At 37.4% G+C, this 23,457-nt stretch overlaps 3 protein-coding genes across 5 annotated transcripts; all 3 read right to left on the reverse strand.

The window, feature by feature from the left end:
* Positions 1–20: 20 nt before the first annotated feature.
* Positions 21–11,265, reverse strand: LOC132845647 (T-cell differentiation antigen CD6-like). 3 transcript variants are annotated; one of them, XM_060869812.1, is made up of 13 exons: positions 11,082–11,265; positions 9,387–9,461; positions 7,291–7,581; positions 6,894–7,214; positions 6,344–6,409; positions 6,072–6,212; positions 5,176–5,307; positions 4,631–4,702; positions 1,945–2,028; positions 1,783–1,851; positions 1,645–1,701; positions 1,426–1,527; positions 21–277 (listed from the first exon to the last, which is right to left on the reverse strand). In XM_060869812.1, exons 1-13 carry the CDS (start codon positions 11,131–11,133, stop codon positions 147–149), a joined length of 1,593 nt encoding a protein of 530 aa, XP_060725795.1. In that variant the 5' UTR covers positions 11,134–11,265; the 3' UTR covers positions 21–146. The 3 variants fall into 3 exon arrangements, with proteins under 3 accessions (XP_060725795.1, XP_060725794.1, XP_060725796.1); XM_060869811.1 differs by having other exon boundaries at positions 6,072–6,233; XM_060869813.1 differs by having other exon boundaries at positions 6,072–6,233; positions 9,383–9,461; positions 11,082–11,243.
* A 4,113-nt stretch (positions 11,266–15,378) lies between these two features.
* LOC132845261 (serine/threonine-protein kinase pim-1-like) lies at positions 15,379–17,025 on the reverse strand. Its single transcript, XM_060869185.1, has 5 exons — positions 16,936–17,025; positions 16,570–16,620; positions 16,039–16,411; positions 15,780–15,956; positions 15,379–15,677 (listed from the first exon to the last, which is right to left on the reverse strand). Exons 1-5 carry the CDS (start codon positions 16,996–16,998, stop codon positions 15,517–15,519), a joined length of 825 nt encoding a protein of 274 aa, XP_060725168.1. The 5' UTR covers positions 16,999–17,025; the 3' UTR covers positions 15,379–15,516.
* Positions 17,026–19,737: 2,712 nt separating this feature from the next.
* On the reverse strand, positions 19,738–21,670 carry LOC132845650 (pleckstrin homology domain-containing family F member 2). Its single transcript, XM_060869816.1, has 2 exons — positions 20,863–21,670; positions 19,738–20,343 (listed from the first exon to the last, which is right to left on the reverse strand). The coding sequence occupies exon 1, from the start codon at positions 21,634–21,636 to the stop codon at positions 20,911–20,913; it is 726 nt and encodes a 241-aa protein (XP_060725799.1). The 5' UTR covers positions 21,637–21,670; the 3' UTR covers positions 19,738–20,343; positions 20,863–20,910.
* Positions 21,671–23,457: the final 1,787 nt, after the last annotated feature.

Consider the following 23,457-nt stretch of genomic DNA (forward strand, 5'->3'; position numbering starts at 1 on the left):
TTGTAGAACGTCAGAAATACTTTGGTCTGGGTCAAAGGAGACTTTTATTTTTAAATATAACATGTAAGTGTTAAATAAATATGATGGCAACCATTTCTTGGAGAACTGTCTTGATCTGAGCTTGTCAGTGACCGCGGTTTCAACATTCACCAGTTACCGACATCATCATAGTCACTGTCTGAAGAGGAGTTGACTGATTGTTCACTTCTAGCAAAGTAGCTGTTGTCTATTTCTGCAACATTTTCATATGGTTCCTCAGATGATGTGCTGCTGTCATCTATAGACAAAGGAAAGGTAAACTGAATTACTGCATACAAAATACACTTAATACACAAACACACAATAACCTTAATGGGTGTTGTTTCAGATGGGCAGGTTTGAGTATTCCAGGGACTGCTGATCGTAATATCCCTCTCTGAACAGAATGTTGTAAAAACTTTCACTCAGATCATCTAGTTGAGAGAGGACGTAAAAGAATGGGCAAACAGGATGACTACAGTAACTCAAATAACCGTGCTTTACCATGGTCAGCGAATAAGCAGCTTGGTATGCTCACCCAAACCCAAGCTTTGGCTTTCCAGTTTGGGTAAATCTGTGCCCACCGTAGCCTCAGATTCCAGTTCTAGGATGACTGGAGTAGAACTCAATGTGGTCTTGAAACTGTTGTAGCTCATGTCCCTCATCAATTCCTGGTCAATCTCTTTTAGTGAAAGTGACGTGACATACGGCTAAGTATGGTGACCCATAGTCAGAATTTGTTCTCTGCATTTCACCCATCCAAAGTGCACACACACAGCAGTGAACACACACACACCCGGAGCAGTGGGCAGCCATTTACTGTATGCTGCGGCACCCGGGGAGCAGTTAGGGGTTTGGTGCCTTGCTCAAGGGCATCTCAGACCAGCCCGAGACTCGAACTCTCAGACTCTCTAGGAGTCAGACACTCTAACCATTAGACTACGACTTCTCTTGGAACTATTAAATTTTACCCCACAGAACTGCCACTCAGGTATTTCACACCATTCTGTGTAAACTCTTCAGGCTGTTGTTTGTGAAAATCCCAGGAGATCAACAGTTTCTGAAATCTAGCACCAACAGCTATTCCCCCATTCTGATGTTTGATGTGATCATTAAATTGTCTTACGCTTCTATCTGTATGATTTTATGAAATGGTTGTAGTTAAATAATTGGCTGATTTGGATAATTTCATGAATATTTAAGGGTACAAGTGTTCCTGTTTGTGAAGTTCACAGATTTACTTGGTCTTTGTTGCCTAATTGTGCACTTATTAAAATAGTATAATTACTCACTATGTATATTCAGTAGTGCTTCAGTTTTAGACTTGTACATGTGCCAGTAATCTCTGACTGAGTCAGTCGAGAAATGACAGAATGTTCAGCAGAGATGTTACACTGGGAGCAGTACCTTGATCAGGAGAGTATGGCTGGGAAACACTGCTGTTTCCTGCCAGATGAGGTAAGGGGTGAACCAGGGGTGGCTGCTCAGGAAGTGATGGGCCTTCTTCCACTTTTAAAACAGAAACAAGAGGTGTCTGAGTATGAGTGTCAGTGTATGGCTAATTCTACTGGTCATTTAAATAAATTTTGAGCTCACGTGTCTGACAAAACGGTTCAGCATTCACACCTGTGTTTTCGTAGCATTCCCCAGAGGATGTACTGTCTGAATCAAATGAGTCGTCTTCTAAAAAAGACAGTGTTACACTTCAGCATCCGATTTCATTAACAGTAGTTTATCTTTAGGAAAAAAAAACAAGTTTCTTACTGCCATTGTTAGCTGATTCACTGTTATTGTGTAGAGGTGTCATCTGTATACAGTACTCAGGATTAATATCTTCAATAAAAAAAAGGCATGTTAAGGTATTTTGCATAATAAAATGTCATAAGTGCTAAAAGGACATTAGAAAAGAGAGTTTTATCACCAGACCTGGACTCAGAAGGTTCTCCATTACAGGTTCTATGTTTTCGTAACATTCCCCTGATGATGTGCTCTCTGAATCAAGAGCATTAGCTGTGGAAAAAATCATCAGTGGTTTGATTGCTTGAAACCCATTTTAACCCACAGAAACCCAATGAATTGTTTTGAATCAGAAAAGGCTAAAGCCTTTTTTAAACACTTTAACTGTTTATTTGTACATAGACTGTATCTACTGTTGCCTCATATCTGTCAATTTCTACCCCAGATGGCCAGTCAGATGCTTGTTTTATGCTTTGTCATTTTCAGACTGGAAATTAAGGTTCTTCTCTCTCCTGGCATCCAGGCAGTGGAATGATCATTTCAAGGTGGTTCAGACAGCTAAGTCACTGAACAAGGACTGAAGACCTACAGCAGAATTAAAAAGTGTACACTTGGCACTGTCAGAATGGTAAAATAAAAAGAAAGAAAGAAAGAAAGAAACCAAGATAAAACATGTCAGATTCTTTTCCACCATTAATGTGATATATCAACCAACAAAGGTCAAGTGAAAAACAAAAAAATGTTTTAAGAAAAAAGCTTAAAGCAAGTCTTCACACTTCTTTACTAAAACTGTCAATGCACCCTGTGCTAATAATATAATACTGAGTATTTTGGAGAAAGAGTCAACCAATTCAGCACGTTTATTTGGCGATTTTGTTTCACTGTTGCATGCAAAAATGTTCCAGATCTATTCATTTGCAACGGGTTCTCACGTGCACAGCCTTGTTTGAGTCATTTCACAGGTTTCTGATAGGATTTAGACCTGATATCTGACTGGGGCATTTCAAAACTGTGCTTCTTCTGAAGCCATTAATTTGTGGACATGGATTCTGCTTTTAATTGTTGGTTTTCTGGCTGGTGAAATATTTGTATTCATTTTGACCTGTAAAATAAATGCTTGGATTTATGATTTCCTTTGTGAGCCCCAGTCCAAGCTGAAATGAAATGCAGCTCCATCGCTTCATGATGCCAACACCATGAGTCAACAGGAATATGGTGTTCTCAGGGTAGTAATCTGTCTTGTGCAGTCCAGACATGTGAACAATAAAAGAGATTGTTGCCACATGCTGGGAATGATCACTACTTTTTGACTTGTTTTTTTGTCAGTCTTGATGTAGGAATCACCCTGGTGGCCCATTTTCTTCACTTGTAGATGATGACTTTCATGGTGTTTTATTGTACATCTAATGTTTTGCGAATTCTTTTGTACCCTTTCCCTGACTGGTATATTTTTGCCAATGAGATGACATGCTTTTTAAGCTTTTTTTTGGAGAGAGAGCATGGCTTTTACAGTAGGATAATGTCAAGAATATTCTACAGAAACAGCTGATCCTTTATTTTGGTGTCAATCAAAATTGTCGACATTCATTTTGTTGGTTGTAAATAGGGAACAAATCATCTAGCATGATTTATCTTGGTTTAAATTTTGGCATCACAGTGGTGTGTACAGACCCATTATATCCACTCATTGTCTTTAATAAGCACTTAGATAAGCTGAGTTTTTTTTATTACATACTACATTTCACTTAAGATATAATGTATAGCTGATTTTAGTGGTCAGTTACATTTTCTTATTTTATTTTTAGTGCCCAGTATTGTGCAAAGGTGTCACCTGCATACAGTACTCAGGATAGAACTAGTTACATTTAGCTTTAATTAGAAAAACAAAAGTTATAATCTGAATTGCTTAAGCAAACAAAACCATACAGTTGCTAAAGGTAAAGTTATAAAGATATTTTTTCACCAGACCTGGATTCAAAAGGTCCTTCAGTTCAGTTTCTGTTTTTTCATTTATTTTATTATAACCATATAGTGAAATTTATAGATAGATCACATTCAAGAAACATTCAAGACCTCAAGACAGGGTTGAAGGTCTCGCAATCCACTGTTTAAAGAAGACAGTGAGGATAAAATATTAAGGGCCGTAACCCAATATGCAAACGACTCATCAGAAGAAAAAAGAGAGGGCTAGAATGGAATTAACAAATTGACATATTTCTAAGGAAAATCTCTACCAAAATGATGGAAATGCCAAATGTGGTGAAAGAAAGGATCTGTTCATGATCCAAAACAAGCACAGACATTAGGAATGGAGGTAGAGTCATGGGTTTACATGGGCTTGCTTGGCTCCTTTTGTAACAGGCTCACTTATCTTTATTGCTAACATGACTGATGATCTGTCTGCCAATTTACAGAGAAATATAATCTGTTGCATTGTTTGTTTGTTTTTTTTTTGTTTGTTTTTTTTTTTGTTCCTTTCAATCTCTTCTTTAGGATGCTTGAATAGGTTAGGATCTGATGACTGACTTGTAACTCAAGACTGGGAAAGACTGACAATGCTTGAATCACTGTCTTGTCAAGTTTATCAACCCAATTAGACTGGATGTGTTAATCACTTTAAGATGACCTATTCCAATACTTTTGCTCACCTAGAATAGGGTGTTCTGCCATTAAAGGTGCTATGTTCTAAGTTGTTTAACACAGCTATCTGTAAATATTGGAAAATGTGTCTTGTATTCATCTTTTGATCTCAAACCTTCAGATTATAGCAAAAGCGCAAGTCTTGCTGTCTTGCTGAATTGTTTCTGTTATTAAGGTCAGAGATGGTGTATCAAAGTGTTGGAAAACTTATGAAGTTTCTTAAAACTTGACTTACTTTGCACAGCATTTCTTCCTTCACAGAAACGTGTTTGCTCTTGATTGGTATCCCTACTGTAATCAACTAAGTCTGCAAAGATAAAATTTGCAATTCTCAGTTCGTGGCCTTGTTAGTTTCACAATTCATTTTAATCAATATTGTCTCTCAAGTTTTGAAGACAGGCAAGAGACATCTCCGTTAATTTTACCCATATACAATAGTGCTATTTTCTGACTGGCTATTGTGTAGCCTCTTTTTTTGATTGGCTAACAAGTGTCATTCCTGCCCAGTTCCATAGAGACAGCGGTGCGGACAGATACATTTTGGGAGCTATTAAATATATATAGATAAATAGTCAAAAAGTTTTTCTGCGTGAGAAATACGATGTGTGGCGGGAGAGCGTGACACTTGACAGCCAAGTAACCATAATTGAGGTGGCCAACGTAATATTTACATGCTTTAATAATACATTCACAAATATGACAAATGTGAAGGAGTTGCCTTGGATTACGGATATTTTTATATTGGATAATACTATATTCTTTGACAATATAGAATCTTACTGTGTTCATAGTTATTCACAGCAGTAGGTGGAGTGGGGTCAGGGTTGTAGTAATTTTCATTTTCTGAGTCACTTGAAGTCTCAGAATTGTCTTGCTGTAAAGCTTGTGATGCGCTCCTGGATTCCAGGCCTCCTGTAGGAAAGAATATTTATAATATCTGCATGATGAAAGCATCATCTTGTTAGAAATGGTACTTGCCATGGCAAGGATAAAAACCAGACCCAAATGCAGGGATATGATATGTTTTTTAATAAATGTAAAAAAACTGCAATATTGGCAAACCGCTGTCTTACAAGAAACACTTTGGAATGTGCTGTTAGAAAATTTGTTGTGGTAGCAGCATGTTTTATTGTACTGTTTACATAGTTTTTCCATTGGTATTGTAGAACCTATGCGTCAGAAGTTTTACATACAAAGGTGTTAAGGATTTAAAATGCCACTGAAATTAGGGATGGTGTGCACAAAAAATGACACATCCGTTGCTAAAGGTTTTAATTTTTGTATTTGATGTTATGTTTCTCACACTTTAGTGGTTATAAACACAAATTCATTTTCAAGTCAAATAATGTAAACTATAATCCTGACTTCCAGTGTTTAGAATTTAATATTTGATTAAATCATATTTATAATTGTCAAGTTGTTTACAACTGGTGGATTATTTACCTGACCTTCCAGTCACATGGTCTTCTCAAGGGGTTTTAAACAATTTCCAATTTCCAAAAGTAAGTAGAACAAAATCTTCATGGAGGGCACAATTAGCAATTCCTTTTAACTGATATTCATACATTGGCTATTATTGCATCATTACAACACGCCTGCCAATCCAAAGACATACAAACCTTGTTTTATTCTAACCTCAAGACACTAAAATAAATTGGAGGATTCTGTGTACTTGCCATTTTGTCTTTTGTAGTATGCACACTGACCAGCATTAGAAAGCATCAGTAAGAGCAGAGTGACAGAGAGAACAATGCAACCCAGGACTGGTGGTGAAATCCCACTGCTGTTGTCCTCAGCAGCTACTACTGTCACAGTCTCTAAAAAGAAACAGCATAAAACTGCACAGATATAACTAAGTCAACACAGATGTGTGCTTGGAAATCAACACTTTTTACTTTAATCTAAAGATGTTATTGTTTCATTATTCCTTCAAGAGTGTAAGCTTCACCTGTTGTCCAGTTTGTAACATCTGTCATTAATGTATTAACTGTGGTAACTGGTATGTAGGAACTTCCTATGTGAGAGGAAATGCAAGCCATTAGTTTTAAATACATCTAAATAAACAAGTGTTATTTGTGGTCATTGTTCATCAGCGATCAGCAGTATGGTAAATGAAACAGAGACAATTCTGCATTCCTTGGAATGTAATCATCAAGATCAATAGACCTTGCAAGCCGAGACTATATTTAGATACTGAAACTTGTGGTCTGATGGTAAAGCTCAGACTTCACATGGGACTACACCATTGTCTACTGTATACTTACATTTTAGATTTTACGGCATTTGGAGCACCCAGAGCAACTTACAATTACAGTATATATAGCTGAGCAATAGAGGGTTAAGGGCCTTTTTCAGGAGCCCAGGAGAACAAGGGAGAAACTCACAACCTTCTGATAAGTAGTCCAACACTTTAACCACTACTTATATACTTCTTACTAAACATTTACAGATAATAAGCTATGCATCATTATTTCTTTGAAGACGTCACCGATCAGTACCTGAGCACACCACTGAAGCATCCTCCTTGTGGCCGCAGTAGTTTCTGCCTCTGTTCATCTTAGTGCTGCACTGCCAGAGGTTTCTCTCTGTCCCACTGCAGTTTATATGGTTGATATGAATAGGACCAGAGCCGGCTTCAAAATCCCCATCCTTGCCCATTACCCTTAAAGCAGTGCCACAATCCAGTTGGGCACATACCACATTTCCTCCTTTTAAGTCCCATCCATCATCACACACTGAGCCCCAACCTCCATGGCCAAACAGCTCCACTCGTCCTGCACATCTGTCACTGCCTCCAATCAACTGCACAACCTGCCACGCTGAGAAAGTTACACAGTGTCAGAAAGACTGATCTGCTGCATCAACAAGCAATGCTCTAATGCTTGGAAGACTCACCACAGACTACCTCTACCACGTTGGAGCAGTTGTCTGGTGCAGCGTCTGTGCAGTTGTACAAGTTGGAGTTTATGATGGTGCAGTCAGACAGGCAGGTATTCATAGATGCTGTACCATTTTCAGCAAAGATTCCTCCACAGTCAAGGTCTTTACAGAACTGGGCCATGTCTTTCTTTGTCTCATTGCTTTGCTGTGTCAGGGTTACAGACACCCACCTGCCATGATGGAGAGCCATCAGTGTCTCAGAGCAGTGCTTAGAGATGCTGGCTGTATGCAGACTACCTCCAGTGCCTAGAAGAAAAGGTTATTGAAAGTATGATGAAATTGCTGCTTGAGATACAATGCGATGCCAAAGGCAGGTGTAGAGACATTGCAGATATATAAATTGAAAGTATGGGTAATGTGTGAAAATCAATCTGAAAATAAAATAAATATAGCGTTCTATTAAAAGGAGAAACAGTCAAATTAAAGCGCACTTAAAGTTAACAGATCTTTAAAGCGTTTAAATCTAAAAAAATATTTTACTGAAAACACAAGTCAGGACAAAGATTTCCAAATAACTAAAAATGAAATCCAGTCACATTGCTCTCCCTTATTGGAATATGCATTTTTTAATCTTATTATATGAAGAACAACACAATAAAAGTTAGCCATTTTTTAAATACAGTGCATGAAGTTAAATGGGACCCAGTTGAACAGGGTAGCTCACTGAAAGTAAATATAATTTGTGTCATGAACTTTGAGGTTTGTAACAGATATATGGAATATAAATATATTGAACTAGTTAAGCTACAGTTAAAGTATTCATGTATATTTCGGTTGTTAAGTTCTTTACACCTCTGTCCAGAGACTCCTGAGAATGTAATATTGAAATCTATTTGAATAACAACTGGTTATTACTTTGAAGAATAATTATATCTTATTTGCATAAATAAATTAAATTAATAAATACATTACAGTGTAACAGACATTTTGTCACTGTGGTTGCTTTAATGTTGGTATCAAGGTAGGAATAGGCCAAAGTCACTCGATGGCAAAATCACTCTCTTCTAGCTTAGGCTTGAATTAAGTGTTTTGGAAGGGGATATTGTTCTGAAAATATATATATATTTTCTTAACTTTCCTAACTGTATAACATTAAATTCAGGAATTCACCAAGTGCTAACATACTCCCAGAAACATGAAAAAGTTTAAACCTACTGTTTGTGTTTATGAGCCAAAAAACTTTAATTTATTGCCATCACTTTTAATAAGATTTGTTGTTGTTTGCACCTTGCTATAACCTTATAAGTCCTGTAATCGATTTAGCTTTGCCGTTCTGGGTAAATCATTTGTTAGCTGCTAAGATCACATAGATAAACTATTGCTTGCATGTTAATGCTGAAGAAGTATCACTGTTCACTTTAGCCTGGTTTCTGTGGGGTTTATATATCTTTTAAAAGTGATGTACAGGTCTTGTGTACAGTATTAAATGAAACACAGTGTGTGCTTCAGTTGCTTTCATTTTTAATTAAGAAGGTTAAAGGCTTTTGTTGATGCTGATACAATAGAGTTGTGTACGCTGTGTTGCAAGAAATAAACTGCAACACAGCCACATCCCGTGAGTCATTTCCTGTGGAAATGTCAACCTGTGGCACAGGGGGACACTGTGGAAAACGTATTCTTTCCTTTTTTTAAGAAGGCTTGTAGTATAAAAGGCAATATTAGGTAATATTAGTGAATGTTGATGTTATTGCAAAAGAAGCAAAGCTGAAATGATATAAGCATTCAATTCCTGATGTGAACCTGCGAAATTTTGTAGATACAATTCACACAGGATCCTTTATAGTGCAAATCCTGGATTAATGCACCTGTATTACAGCAGTGTGAATGTTTCTGTTATTGTGTTTGCGCCGTAAAACATCTCGTTGTTATGTTCCATTTTAATATCACATCAATGTATTTTATAACAATAGTGTATTTCTTAATATTTTAGTAACAGAATGTTTTTAATTTCTTTTGGATTTCTTTACTGAAATTAATTTAGAACGGTTCCAGAAATATAGATTGCTTTTACCAAAATTACACTGTTGATTTTTGGCATTGATACTACTTACTCCGCTTCTCCACGTCGTCACTTCTTCTAGTGTCTGTCCCATTTTCATTAGAAGAAATAGCTGCACCATGGAGTCCTAAAGCCAAAAATGTGTGAAAATAAATAAATAAATGTAAACCAATTTTCTTTACCAGTAGGCTGTAATACTAAAAATACTACAAAAGCTGGATTTCCCTTTTTCTAAATTCTATTTGGATTTTTTTTTTTTTTATGTAAAGTGTGTATTAAAACGTAATAATGTAATTGAAAAGCTATGCTGGGTGGATTTACTTTATAGTGTGTATGTAGTACATATGAAATGTAACCACTATAATGTATAAGTGTTGGAGTGTAAATGAGTATATAATTAGAAATTGTACACTGTGACATTTGCTCTCAGCGTCATATTAGTATTATCTTAAAAAAGAGCTATTTCAAACATCAAATTAGAGAATAAACATAACAAAATATTTCTAAAAGTTCTATAAATCTTATTTCCCAAATGATGTATATACACATTACAAACATTTGTAATTAATACAGAATTATTAATCTTATACATTGCAAACTGAAGCGAAAAATTAAAGGGAACGTTCTGTAAAATCTAAGATATTATATTACTTTTTTTAAGTTTATATTTTTACTTTATGTTGTACTAACATAAATATATACTATATATATACTATATATATATATATATATATATATATATATATATATATATATATATATATATATACAGTAAAGATTTGTATATACAGTAATGTGAGTATGAGATTTACCCCGTGCGTAAAGAATTGAAAAGACACAATACTTTTATTAAATATGGTTGTGTAGCATGCGAATTGTTTTACAAACCCTTTATTACAATAGAAATAACTATATACCATCATCATGTATAGGGACTTATATACAGTTTACAGAATATACTCTTACGAAAAAAGCTCAAACTTGACTTAGAAGAAAATGTCAAAGAAGTCTTTGTATAACGTTATATCTCTAAAGACTGTTTTGTGTGTGTGTTTGTATATATATAAACATGCACACATACAATTTCTAATAATGCATTACGCAAGGCTGCTAAATCTCTAAACCTAAAGCTACAACTTTAACTAACACGGTTTCACAAATACTTGTCTTTTTTTTTCCATGTGCCAGATCTCATTTAGTCTTCAGTCTCATTTAAAAAAAAAAAAACTACTGTAATATATCACTGCTTTGGTATAGAATTATATCTAATATAATTAAGTTGCAGATACAAACACATTAAATTAAAAGGTTGGATAGTACATGGATAGTAAGGTAAAGTGCTCGTATAAACAGTCTAAAGGGTCATGTACTAAATACGTTTTAATAATAAACATATTCCATTTTAGTGGACTTTGCTGAACTAGTATTTACACAATGCAACTCTTTTTCAAATGCACCAAAGCAGTGCTCTTGAAAAATGCACAATGACATATTTACAGATTTACAAAGACTTGTTTTTTTTCATGTAGCAGTGCGGCAGTTGTTTTTTGAAGTGCATGACCTGTTATTTAAGCCGATTTTTTTTTTCTTTAGCACATCAATAAGAACCACACATGTAATCCTGGTATTGAACACAAGGGAAAATAACTAAAATGGTTTTCTGTGTTTTTTGGACTCACACTAGTTCAATACACTCTAATGATTTGTCTTATCCTGCCAAAGAAATGTCAAGTGCAGAACCTTTTACCTTGATGCAAGAACAGAGCATGGAGGACGACGACCATCAGCAGACTTTCCATTTTAGCTGAAAATGATAGACTGATTCTCTGAGCCTGATAACCCTGGATCCTCCTCTAGTGTATATTAGCTGAAATAGTATCATCTGTGACCCTGCACCTTCAGGCGTTGTTTGCACATTTGCAGAATGTGGTTGCTCCTATAAAGCTAAGAAGAGCACTGACACACACACACACACACACACACACACACATACCATCATTTGCATGTTGCATGGGTCAAGAACCTACACGTCTACTGATGGATATCTGAATCTTGCTTTGGTTTTTGGAGATTTTATATCCTTTTCTGTGTAAACAGTTAACATAAAACGTTTTTAAAAATGTAAATGCTTCTGCATGACATTTATTTGTATTTTAATCTTATGAACTCTAACCTATAAAAGTTTGATGTTATCTGAAATAGATAACTTCAAATCATTGGCAAGATGACAAATGACATTGTTTTTTGATTACGCCCAAGAGAGTGAAAAGCATGGTTTGTATCATTATATTATATATTCATGTATATGTGTGTGTGTGTTCTTTACTGTAGTGCACTTATGTGTCTATCTCTGCTTTTCTACATGCCAAAACCTCATATATATTTTTATGTTGTTTATATGTTGTAGAACATTTTTAATTGTTCTAAAACATAAACATATGCTTGAGTAAAAACTAGCTTTTTTTTGTGACATCCCTTTTTTTCAGTGTCATCCCATATTTCCCCAGATCTACAGGAACAGTTCACATTAATAAAAAAAAGAGAGGCTTTCAAAAATGAATTTAAATTAATTGTTAAAATATAAACTAACATATTTTCAAGATGCTATTGGAGCAAAAGCACTTTATATTTGCACAGAATTCAGCATTTTTGACTAGAGGGACAATGTTTTCACAGTTCTGCCACCACGTTCACAGTTATGCATTGACCCATTCATACTTTTAAAAATGTACTGTGTCTTCCCATAAATTCTCTCTTACTACATGTTTGCAGGGCTATATTTTGCATGCTCACTCGGTTTTGGGTTACATGACTTACTGTTCAATCACAAATATTTTTATTAATAAGGTTTATTCCAGAAATATATGCTCACAACTGTGGGCTACCAGGATTAATGAGGATTTCCAATTATTTTTTTCACCAGCATCCCTAATATGAATAAAATTGATATCAGTAGCTGTGATCATATCCTGACACTACTGTTTAGGATTGGCTAATAAATCTTGATGTTTCCATGTATCAGTGCAATGAGGCATTATTCTTTGTATGCCATCCAGCTACTTCTGTCTTTTTTTAAGCGGCTCTTTACCTACATCATACTGGGATCCAATTTATGGATCTGTTGTATTGTTCAATGGAGAAATTGCGTTCAGAGCTTTTAGCTCTGTCGTTCACATTGAAACTAACCTTAAACACCAATGGAGAAATGGTATTCTAGTCTCCTCTTAGAATAAATCTATTTTAAAAAATGCAGTGATAAAGCTAGTATAAGTCATTTGTGTTAATAAACTAAAAAATTAAATAAACTGTATAAATAATCCCGCGTTCTATTTGTTTTGTGTAGCAGCGCTGGTGTTGCTCATGGTTTCAGCCTGAACACTGGTCATGAACAACTAGTATTCTGTGGCAGAGTGTCCACTTCTCAATGGAGAAGCTGCATGTAGTCTGTTAAAGTGCAATAGCACCATCTGCTGGATTTGATCTTCAGAAGAAGAAGTCAAGAAGCTTTTTATTGTCATTTCAACCATATACAGTATAGCTGTTGCAGTATACAGTGAAATGAGACAATGTTTCTCCAGGACCAGGGTGCTACATAAAATGCATGTGTGCAACCTGGTGCAAGCAGTGCAAGCAGTGCAGGACAAAAGACAATACACAAAAACAGCACTAATCAGTGTAAATACTGTATGTTCAATTTTACGTGTGATCAGAGATGGTGCAGTTTCCAAACCAGACAGTGATGCAGTTGCTCAGAATGCTCTCAATGGTCCCTCTGTAGAACATGGTTAGAATTGAGGCAGGGAGATGTGCCTTTATTAGTCTTCGTATGAAGTAGAGACGCTGGGCTTTGATAAACAGTCGGATGATAAACAGTCCGTCGGGGTGAACATTCTGTAGATCGCTAATATCCCCGTGTAGCTCTTTAGCATTAGCGCCTCTTTAGCATTAGCGCCTCTTTAGCATTAGCGCCTCTTTAGCATTAGCGCCTCTTAAGCATTAGCGCCTCTTTAGCATTAGCACTGGGGGAATGTAAAGTCCGACAATGTAGACAGTGGTGAATTCCCTGGGTGTGGTAAGCCTAGTGGTTAATGTGTTGGGCTACCAATTGGAAGGTTGTGAGTTCAATTCCTACGTCCACCAAGCTGCCACTGCTGGGCCCCTGAGCAAGGCACTTAACCCTCAATTGCTCAGTTGTATAAAAAAATGAGATAAAATGTTTTTCGCTCTGGATAAGGGCATCTGCTAAATGCTCTAAATGCCTAAATGCTTTCTTGGTGATGGAGCTGGTGTTGAGTGACCAGGTGAAGTTGTCTGCTATATGAACACCAAGAAATTTGGTGCTCCTGACGATCTCTACAGAAGATCCTTCGATGTCCAGCGTGTTTTCACTTCTCGTTACAAAGTCCACATACTTATGGAATTTAGGGAGCGCTGACTTGAGATTTGTATGATTGAAATCTCCGGCGATGATAAACAGTCCGTCGGGGTGAACATTCTGTAGATCACTCATAGCCCCGTGTAGCTCTTTAGCATTAGCGCCTCTTTAGCATTAGCACTGGGGGAATGTAAAGTCCGACAATGAAAACAGTGGTGAATTCCCATGGTAAATAAAATGGCCTGCATCTAACAGTCACAAACTCTACTAGTGATGAACAGTAACTAGAAACAAGCACAGAGTTCTTACACCATTCCGTGTTGATGTAAACACACACCACCACCGCGAGTCTTACCACACAGAGCTGCATTTCTGTCGGCTCTAAATGAAGTTAGTCCATCAAGCTGAATGGCGGTGTCCGGAACTCTGTCACTGAGCCACGTCTCCGTGAAAACAATTCAATTTCAATTCAGTTCAACAATTCAAAACAATGACGTAGCAGTTATTAAACTCTCGCCGTGTAGCGCGTTCGAGTCGGATGTAGTCCAGTTTATTGTCCAGGGAGCAAACATTGGAGGGTAGAATGGACGGGAGAGCCGGCCGGCTAGGGTTTTTTTTTAGCCTATAGCACGGACACCCGCCCGCTTCCGCTTCCTCGAGAAGCACTTTCAGCGTCCCCTCTCCTGGGCCCCTGTATCAGGCGACGCCAAGGACTAGAGGCCTGGTCTCTCCGCAGCAAGCCGAGGTCACGAAGCCTTTCCAACACATCATTGTGCATGTTAATTGTTGCACGATTTCTATATTGTACTAACTTCTGGCGGTTGTATACACGAACACCTCTGTCTCTGGTGCCCATATACTAGCAATAATCGGGCTAAAACCGTAAATTTCACCATATTGTAACCAAGATAGCGGCACGGCAGTAGCACGCCGCCATCTTGGATCGGAGATCGAACTTCTTACATTATCAAATAACATTGTATGATTCAGTGAAACACAAATCATGTCACCCAGAAGGCTTGCGCATATATATATATATATATATATATATATATATATATATATATATATATATATATATATATATATATATTATTCCTGCTTTAGTTATATCTTATAACATTCAGCATTGTTAAAACGATATCATTTTAGAGAATAAGAAACACAGAAGGTTAACATGGTGATCTTGGGATAGTTTTCATGTTATCACAGCTTGATGTGACCTCCATCAAAAGGTTGCTCTGGTATTTCAGCCAGTGATCTGCATGAAAGCTGGTGTAGTTAACTATAGTGAAGCTCTAATTCTAGGGCATATGGACAATTGGACTGCTGTGTATCGTTCTTGTAGACAATCACTGTGTAAAAACTGTAGAAGCTCAATTATATATCAGAATTAAGTGAATTTATTTACATTTGTTGTTGTGTGGCAAAAAATTTAGTCAAAAAAAGATATTTTTTTCACATTTGTTCTTTACAAATAAACTAATCAATATTTGTGTACATCCTAATTCCCATAACAAAACAAAAACAACTGTCTTCCACAGCATATCACAGTACAGCAAATTAAGTAATGAATATGAGATAATGATGCAATATAAAATAGAAAAAGTGCCAGTGAAGCAAGCCATTATTAAAGTAGCAATATTAATTCTCTCATTTTACCCTCTCCTTCCTACACACGATGGCATGCGATACAGTGAATTAACAACACCCCTACCCATAATAAAACCACTGTAATGTACACTGTTGTAGCTGATTGTTTTACCGAATAACAATTCAAATCTTTTGAATGAATAAGGACAAAAGTTCAGATGTATCTGCACACGTATTTGTATCTCAGCCTCCTGCACGGTAGTTTTGTACTCGAAACACCTGTCGAGTGAAACCAGTTGTGAAGCTCTATCTGCTCCAGGCTGGGCCTGTCTTCTGCTTTAGCCTTCAAACACCAACCGATCAGATGGATGCACTCTGTTACAAAATACCAGATACAAAAGAAGAATCTAATATTTAACCCAACATAGAACCTGCTGTATAATATATAATCTTTTTAAGAAAATGCTAGTTCCTTGCCTTGAGATAGACTTTCGGGGAAGTACAGATTTCCATTAATTATATCCTTAGTGGTCTGGAAAGGCAGGCAGCCACAGACCAGTCTGTACAGCGTCACACCCACAGACCAGACGGTAGTTGGGTCTGCCAGATACTGCTCCTGTAGATACCACTCAGGAGGGGCATATTGAAGTGTGCCTATTAACAGATATGCACGAGATTTAGAAAAAGAGTCACAGTACTAGCTGCCACTAAGAACTCATGGTCTCATATCAGATACCTGCAAAGTCATTGTAGGAGTCTCTAATGATGTCTGCGCATCCGAAGTCAAATAGCTTGACTTGTAACATGTCTGTCTGAATCAGGATGTTTTCTGGCTTGACATCACGGTGTAGTATTCCACGGCTCTTACAATGCTTCAGCGCTTCCATCAGCTGAAACATCAGTTTTCGAGCCTCAACCTCAGTCATGCAATCACCTTGCTTCAGGCAGAATCCACTCAGGTCCACACACGGTTCGGGACGTTCCAGGACTATGATATAGCGTTTTGGCTCTTCATACCAGTCCAGAATCTTCAGGATGTTGGAACAGGAAGGTTCTGTGTTTGCAAGGATCATCAAAGCTATCTCACTGGGCAGCCATCCATATCCTGCCTGTAGTATGGAACAAAAAAGGAAAAAATGAGTGCCACACATTATAACTCCATCCTTTGTAATACTACTTATCTAATTATTCTTAGAAACCTAAAAAAAAAGTATGTGTGCTAGGTTATAGTTATTGGTAAGATGAACATTATGATAAAGAAACTTACAAGGTGCAGTTTTTCATATGCCATCTGTTTGGAGACGTATTTGATTGCAACCTGAGGAGATATGAACATAAATGAAATAATTTTAATACATGGATGAACTAAAATAGGTCTTCAGATTCATTTGGCTTGTGAGGTTACATAATTTTAGACATGCATGAAAGAGAGGTAATTACTTCTTTTGAATAACAGCTTTGTTATCCATGAAGTCAAAAGTAGCAGCAAAAGATGTCAAAATAATGGGAGGTTAACTTAGAAAAGTTCTGAGTTATTACTTTCTGGCTATTATTAGAACTGATCAACTTTACTTCTGATTACATATAAAACATAGCCAGAGGAAAGAGTAAAAACAGAAATGGAAAGACTTACTGGCAATCCATCTTCTTTGCGTATCCCAGCAAACACACGGCCAAATCCTCCTGATCCCAGCATTTGTCCTTCCTCATACACATTCAAACAATGTTCTGCAAATAAACATCCAGTTAAGAGTCTCTTATTCACATAACTCTGCCTACATTTAATCCACTTCACCAAAGTTCTGACTTACCGTTATAAATACGTTTAGCAGGTTGGTTAGACAATTTGGAGGGTCTAGATTTCTTTGGCCTGAACTGGATTCTCTGTCTCTTCACCTGAGGCTCATCTATATCTGTCAGGTTACTGGGCTGGTCTCTCTTCTTACACCCCTGAATCTGAGCTGTGGTGTTTTCAGCCTGTAATCGCTTTGCCCTTGTCCGTGTGGTCCTCTTGACACGTCTTTGTTTTTTCAGGTCATGACATGCGTTTAATGATATCTTTGAAGACTGGACCAGTTTCACTTCACTGCATTGGGTGATGTTTAAAGCTAAACAGGGGAAGAGAATTACATTTTCAGGACAGCTTTGTACACATAAACAAGCAATAATGCAGCAATGCACACAAAGGTGTGTATATATATATTGTATGAATATATGTATAAGTGTCTTTTTAAATATGCATAAATGTATAGTTAAGTAACTGATATTTTCAAGTAGGTATTGTAGATCTTTTTTCATAATAAAATTTTTTACAGGTATACATGCATGTCTGTGTAATCCCCGTGACTGGTGTATCATTAATTTTGAACATAAAACTCACTAGAGCAGACAACAGAATAAATTCCAGAACGTTATTTATGTTGAATATTGCTAAAATAGTGAGAAAGTGAGACACAGCAATTTCACATTTTCTGTCACTGTTGACCATCATCACAGTGTAATATAATCTGAAAGATATTTTCATAAAAAAGCTAAAAATGTCTTTTAAAAAGCAAAAATCAAGAAATACCACACAAAGGTAGAATAGCAATAATTCACTCACTCACTCACTCACTCATTTTCTACCGCTTATCCGAACTACCTCGGGTCACGGGGAGCCTGTGCCTATCTCAGGCGTCATCGGGCATCAAGGCAGGATACACCATGTGTTTAAGTTTTACTTTTTTAACATTATATTACAATATTTTAATAGTTTTAAAACATTTGAACACGGTTTGTATCATATAGCTGTTATATTTCTTACCATTAATCCACAATGTAACCCGTTACTTCCCGAGCATGAAGTCAGTAAGGAAACTGGTTCAGTGAGTTTAAACTTAAGATACACAAGTTAAAGTGTCCCACTTTACTAATATTCACAATAACGGTTTACAGAATATTATGCCTATCTATTCGATTTATACATTTTTATTTCTGAACTTTTCACTGACACAAACTTTGGGTTTAACTGATTCCTTTTTTTATCTAGTTACTAAGGTTTGAATAAAACCCATTTTCATTTCAGTGACCCTTCAAACAGGTCAAAACAATACATCTATATATTATTAGACATTTTGATAAAAGTCTGGGTAAAAATCACATACCTGTGGGAGTACAACATGATCTAAAAACCATGGTAACGCCGTTGTTTACACTCTAACACTCCGAAAGGTGGCGCTTTACGCTCCGATTCACTTTCCACTGATTTCTTACGACGGTAAATCACTCAGGTATTCTTTTTTAAAAAGAAATATACTTTTAATATCGTTTTGTATTCGCTACTAACCGCACACAACTCTTCTCCTGTGAGATGTTTCTAATTTCAACTGGTTGTACCGCGAGAATTCCAGAATAGAATAGAATTGCGTAGAATAATGACGTAAATTAGCCGAATTGAGCCGTTAGCACACAAGCTAACTAGTTAGCCGTTAGCTACATGCATGTATTGCTGTGTTGATAGGTCAGTGTGTGTGTGCTAGCCAGGTAAATAATGAAAATTATTGCCCTTTGCCTTTGAATCCACCATCACATACTCATGTGAGTGAATTTCGGATCAAGCAGCCGAGGAACTCATAACGGTTACGGTTTTGGTGCCAGTTTAAAGGTGGTCCACACCACAGAACTGATCGGGAGATGTTCTAAATGCAGAAGAGTTGGAGCTCAACATTATTGCCATAATGTCTACACAGGACCGAGAGTCAATGATTAAACAGACATTGTACATTGTTTCCCTAAATCTGTGGTTATTCAAAAGTAAACAACTTCTGACACTGTACTACAGTAGGCCAACAGGACCTAGTTATATACTCTCAGGATAGCGCTGGGAAACTGGGAAAAACAACAAGAAGTGCATTAGGACTACTAAAACTAAAATAGGTTTTATTTAAACAGATACATGTTCATTTTATACTTTAAGTAAGAAATTTCTAATAGGTCATAAAATGAATTTTATAGGTTCAATCATTTCTACAAAAATATTTAAGAAGGCACCATGGCATTAAAGGCCTTTGTCAGGTTATATTTTGGGACTTTCTATTTATCTATATTAGCACATTATATACATTTATGAACTTAATGTATAGTGTTGTGAAAACGTGTTGGCACCCTTCCTTACTTTTTTTATTTTTTGCTCGTTTGTCACACTTTAATGTTTCAGATCATCAAACAGATTTAAATGGTAGTCAAAGATAACACAAGTAAACATAACATGCAGTTTTTAAATGAAGGTTTTTATTATTAAGGGAAAACAAAATCCAAACCCACATGTCCCTGTGTGAAAAAGTGTGAGAACCCTTCCTTGTGGAAAAACAAGTGTCATATCCTAGTCTATGATTCATTGGTAAACAAAACATAATATAAAGGAATCAAGAAAAAGAAAAAAATCAGCTGTACAGAGTTTGAAATTAGCAAGTAGGTTTACTGTCTTCACACAGCCATTTACAGGTGTGAAATGGAGCAGAATTCTTACTGTCTTGTGGGCATTTTGATATGAAACTCATGGGACAAAGAACACTACAGTAAATCTGGGAATGTACTGGATGCTGGGTGATGTGTGGTTACATATCTGGTGTAAAATGGGCTCCACCCATCCACCCTTCTTTCTTTATCCTGGTCAGTGTTGCTGTATATTGTAAATATCAAGGATGTAAATAAGCTGAACTAATTGTGACTAACAGATGGGACTGGACAACCTTCCTGCTGGAGTGAACAGGGTTTATCTGAATTTTCTACAAAACTGAGTGGGATTGGACAGAATTTATACTGTGCGTACAGATGCAAAAGGCTAAGTGAGCCCACAAGTAATATTTTTTATGAATGCAGGGACTCATCCTGATTCATTCTGCAATTCACCTTTATGCATATGGTGTATATGCTTTCAAGGTAACTTAATTATGCCATTTTATTAATATTGTACTAAAAAGTAAAATCACAATAAACCTTCACAGAATCTTTGCAAATTTCAAACCTTTTAAGGAGGAACAAGACACTAAATCACTGGGACCTGAACTGAAGATAATCCTAAAATACAAAAGCAAAGGTTCCCTTTCCTCAGTCACTGCTATCGTCTTCATCCTCGTCCTCAGAGATGTTGTTAGTGTGGCTGTATGAGTTCGAGCGCGGTGGTAGAGTCGCCCCCGTGGAGAGCTGATCATAGCAGAATCTGGGAATGTACTGGATGCTGGGTGATGTGTGGTTACACATCTGGTGTAAAATGGGCTCCATCCATCCACCCTTCTGTCTTTATCCTGGTCAGTGTTGCTGTAGTTTAAATGACTTTCTTTGTTTATATCTTGGAAAAATTAACCAACTAATTTCATTAGAAAATATCAAGGATGTAAATAAACTAAACTAATTGTGACTAACAGATGGGACTGGACAACCTTCCTGCAGGAGTGAACAGGGTTTATCTGAATTTTCGACAAAAGTGAGTTGGATTGGTCAGAATTTCTACTGTTTCTAAACCTTTTCTAATTTCAAAACATTTAATGAGAAACAAGACACTACTGTAAATCACTGGGACCTGAACTGAAAATAATCCTAAAATAGCAAAAGCGAAGGTTCCCTTTCCTCAGTCACTGCTATCGTCTTCATCCTCGTCCTCAGAGATGTTATTAGTGCGGCTGTATGAGTTCGAGCGCGGTGGTAGAGTCGCCCCCGTGGAGAGCTGATCATAGCAGAACTCGCATACACGCACAGGCTTGGATGACTGACTGGGCAACAGGTACTTCTTCTCAGAACAAGGGCCACACACGACAAAGCCGCACTTCCTGCAGTGGTGGCGCCTGCTGACCGGCGTGAACTTCACCTTTTGGCATCGCATGCACACTGTTGCCTCTGAGTCGGGTACCCATACAGCGGCGTGCTCTCCCGTGGGCGATTTGCCGCTCTTCTCCAGCAGGTCCGACACACACTTAGTGATGTGGTTCATCCACTCCGTTTTCTCTGTGGCTGTGGCAGCGTACACTGCAAACGACTTGGTTGGTGTTTTGATGAGCCAGCCATTACGCAGATCTCCCTCATCAGGCACTGTCTCGATAGTGACACTCTCCAGCGGGATGATGTGCTGCTTGTTGTACTTCTTTTTCTGGATGACGATGTTGCCATACACCAAAATGTCATTGAAGAGGAAAAACTGGCGGGCCTTAGGCTTTTTGCGGCACAGCTTGGTGAGCACACCCTCCCCAATAAGCACACGGCCTGGGATGGCCAGCGGTTGTCCAGCTGTACCGAAGCAGCCCTCCACGACCGCAATGCGCTTGGAGTTAGCTTCGCTATTTGCCAAGCGATCCACCATCTTTCAGTAACCTAGCAAGCCAGAGAGAAGAAAGGACCAATAAATTACACTATTAGGGAAGGGGAGAAACTTTCCATAGGAACTTTATCTCGGGAATTTTGGAAATATTCAAAGTGGAAACTTACCAGGAATTCATTGGAAATTTAGGGAAATTTATATAAACTGTTTTTTATACTTTTTTTATACAGCTGTATTGGTCAGAATTGTATTTTATACAGTTAGTTGGTTTTTGATTTTTAAATGACATTTCGACAACACTGGCTGAGGTGAAATGTATCCACACATAAGATTGTGTGCGTGGCATATACACTGAACAAAAAATATAAACGAAACACTTTTGTTTTGCCCCTATTTTTCATGAGCTGAACTGAGATCTAAGGCTTTTTCTATGCACACAAAAGGCCTATTTCTCTCAAATATTGTTCACGAATCTGTCTAAATCTGTGTTAGTGTGCACTTCTCCTTTGCCGAGATAATCCATCCACCTCACAGGTGTGGCATATCAAGATGCTGATTAGACAGCATGATTATTGCAGAGGTGTGCCTTAGGCTGGACACAATAAAAGGCCAATCTAAAATGTGCAGTTATTATTACCCAGCACTATGCTACATATGACGCAAGTTTTGAGGGAGTGTACAATTGGCATACTGACCACAGGGATGTCCACCAGAGCTGTTGCCCATGAATTGAATGTTCATTTCTCTACCATAAGCGTCTCCAAAGGCGTTTCAGATAATTTGGCAGTGCATCCAACCGGCCTCACAACGGCAGTCCACGTGTAACCACACCATCCCAGGACCTCCACATAAAGCATCTTCACCTCGAGTCTGAGATCAGCCACCCCGATACAGTAAAATTGCACATTTTAGATTGGCCTTTTATTGTGTCCAGCCTAAGGCACACCTGTGCAATAATCATGCTGTCTAATCGGCATCCTGATATGCCACACCTGAGAGGTGGATGGATTATCTCGGCAAAGGAGAAGTGCACACTAACACAGATTTCTACAGATTTGTACATATTCGGGAACATATGCGACACTATCTGGGAAACAAATGGCACCAGGATGCACCACAGAAAGACAGTAAGCCGACAATGGGCAACGTTCTGCTGGGAACTCACCTGGCACCAACATATTGTGCTGCTGCCATATAATTGGCTGAGTGGACAATTGCATGAATGTGTAGGTGTTCCTAATAAAGTGAGCAGTGAGTGCATCAAGTTTTATTTTTATCTCAAACATTTTTACCGGTTTGTATCATATAGCTGTTATTTTTCTTACCATTAATCCACAATGTAACCCGTTACTTCCCGAGCATGAAGTCAGTAAGGAAACTGGTTCAGTAAACTTAAGATACACAAGTTAAAGTGTCCCACTTTACTAATATTCACAATAACGGTTTACAGAATATTATGGCTATCTATTCGATTTGTACATTTTTATTTCTGAACTTTCTCCTTTTTTTATCTAGTTACTAAGGTCTGAATAAAACCCATTTTCATTTCAGTGACCCTTCAAACAGGTCAACAACAATACATCTATATATTATTAGACATGTTTGATAAAAATCTGGGTAAAAATCACATACCTGTGGGAGTACAACATGATCTAAAAACCATGGTAACGCCGTTGTTTACACTCTAACACTCCGAAAGGTGGCGCTTTACGCTCCGATTCACTTTCCACTGATTTCTTACGACGGTAAATCACTCAGGTATTCTTTTTTTTTTTTTAAAGAAATATACTTTTTATATCGTCTTGTATTCGCTACTAACCGCACACAACTCTTTTCCTGCATGAGATGTTTTCAAGGGTAGTG

Source organism: Tachysurus vachellii, chromosome 5 (genome assembly GCF_030014155.1).
Source record: "Tachysurus vachellii isolate PV-2020 chromosome 5, HZAU_Pvac_v1, whole genome shotgun sequence".
Lineage (NCBI taxonomy): Eukaryota > Metazoa > Chordata > Actinopteri > Siluriformes > Bagridae > Tachysurus > Tachysurus vachellii.

Coding starts and splice junctions, on each gene's coding strand:
- LOC132845647 (XM_060869811.1), bottom strand. CDS start 11,133: ATGGAAAGTCTGCTGATGGTCGTCGTCCTCCATGCTCTGTTCTTGCAT. Junction 7,582..9,386: donor TGACGACGTGGAGAAGCGGA/GTAAGTAGTATC, acceptor CTTTTCTTCTAG/GCACTGGAGGTAGTCTGCAT. Junction 278..1,425: donor GCCATACTCTCCTGATCAAG/GTACTGCTCCCA, acceptor CTTTGTCTATAG/ATGACAGCAGCACATCATCT.
- LOC132845261 (XM_060869185.1), bottom strand. CDS start 16,998: ATGCTGGGATCAGGAGGATTTGGCCGTGTGTTTGCTGGGATACGCAAA. Junction 16,621..16,935: donor GCAAAGAAGATGGATTGCCA/GTAAGTCTTTCC, acceptor ATATCTCCTCAG/GTTGCAATCAAATACGTCTC. Junction 15,678..15,779: donor CCCCGAAAGTCTATCTCAAG/GCAAGGAACTAG, acceptor ATTTTGTAACAG/AGTGCATCCATCTGATCGGT.
- LOC132845650 (XM_060869816.1), bottom strand. CDS start 21,636: ATGGTGGATCGCTTGGCAAATAGCGAAGCTAACTCCAAGCGCATTGCG.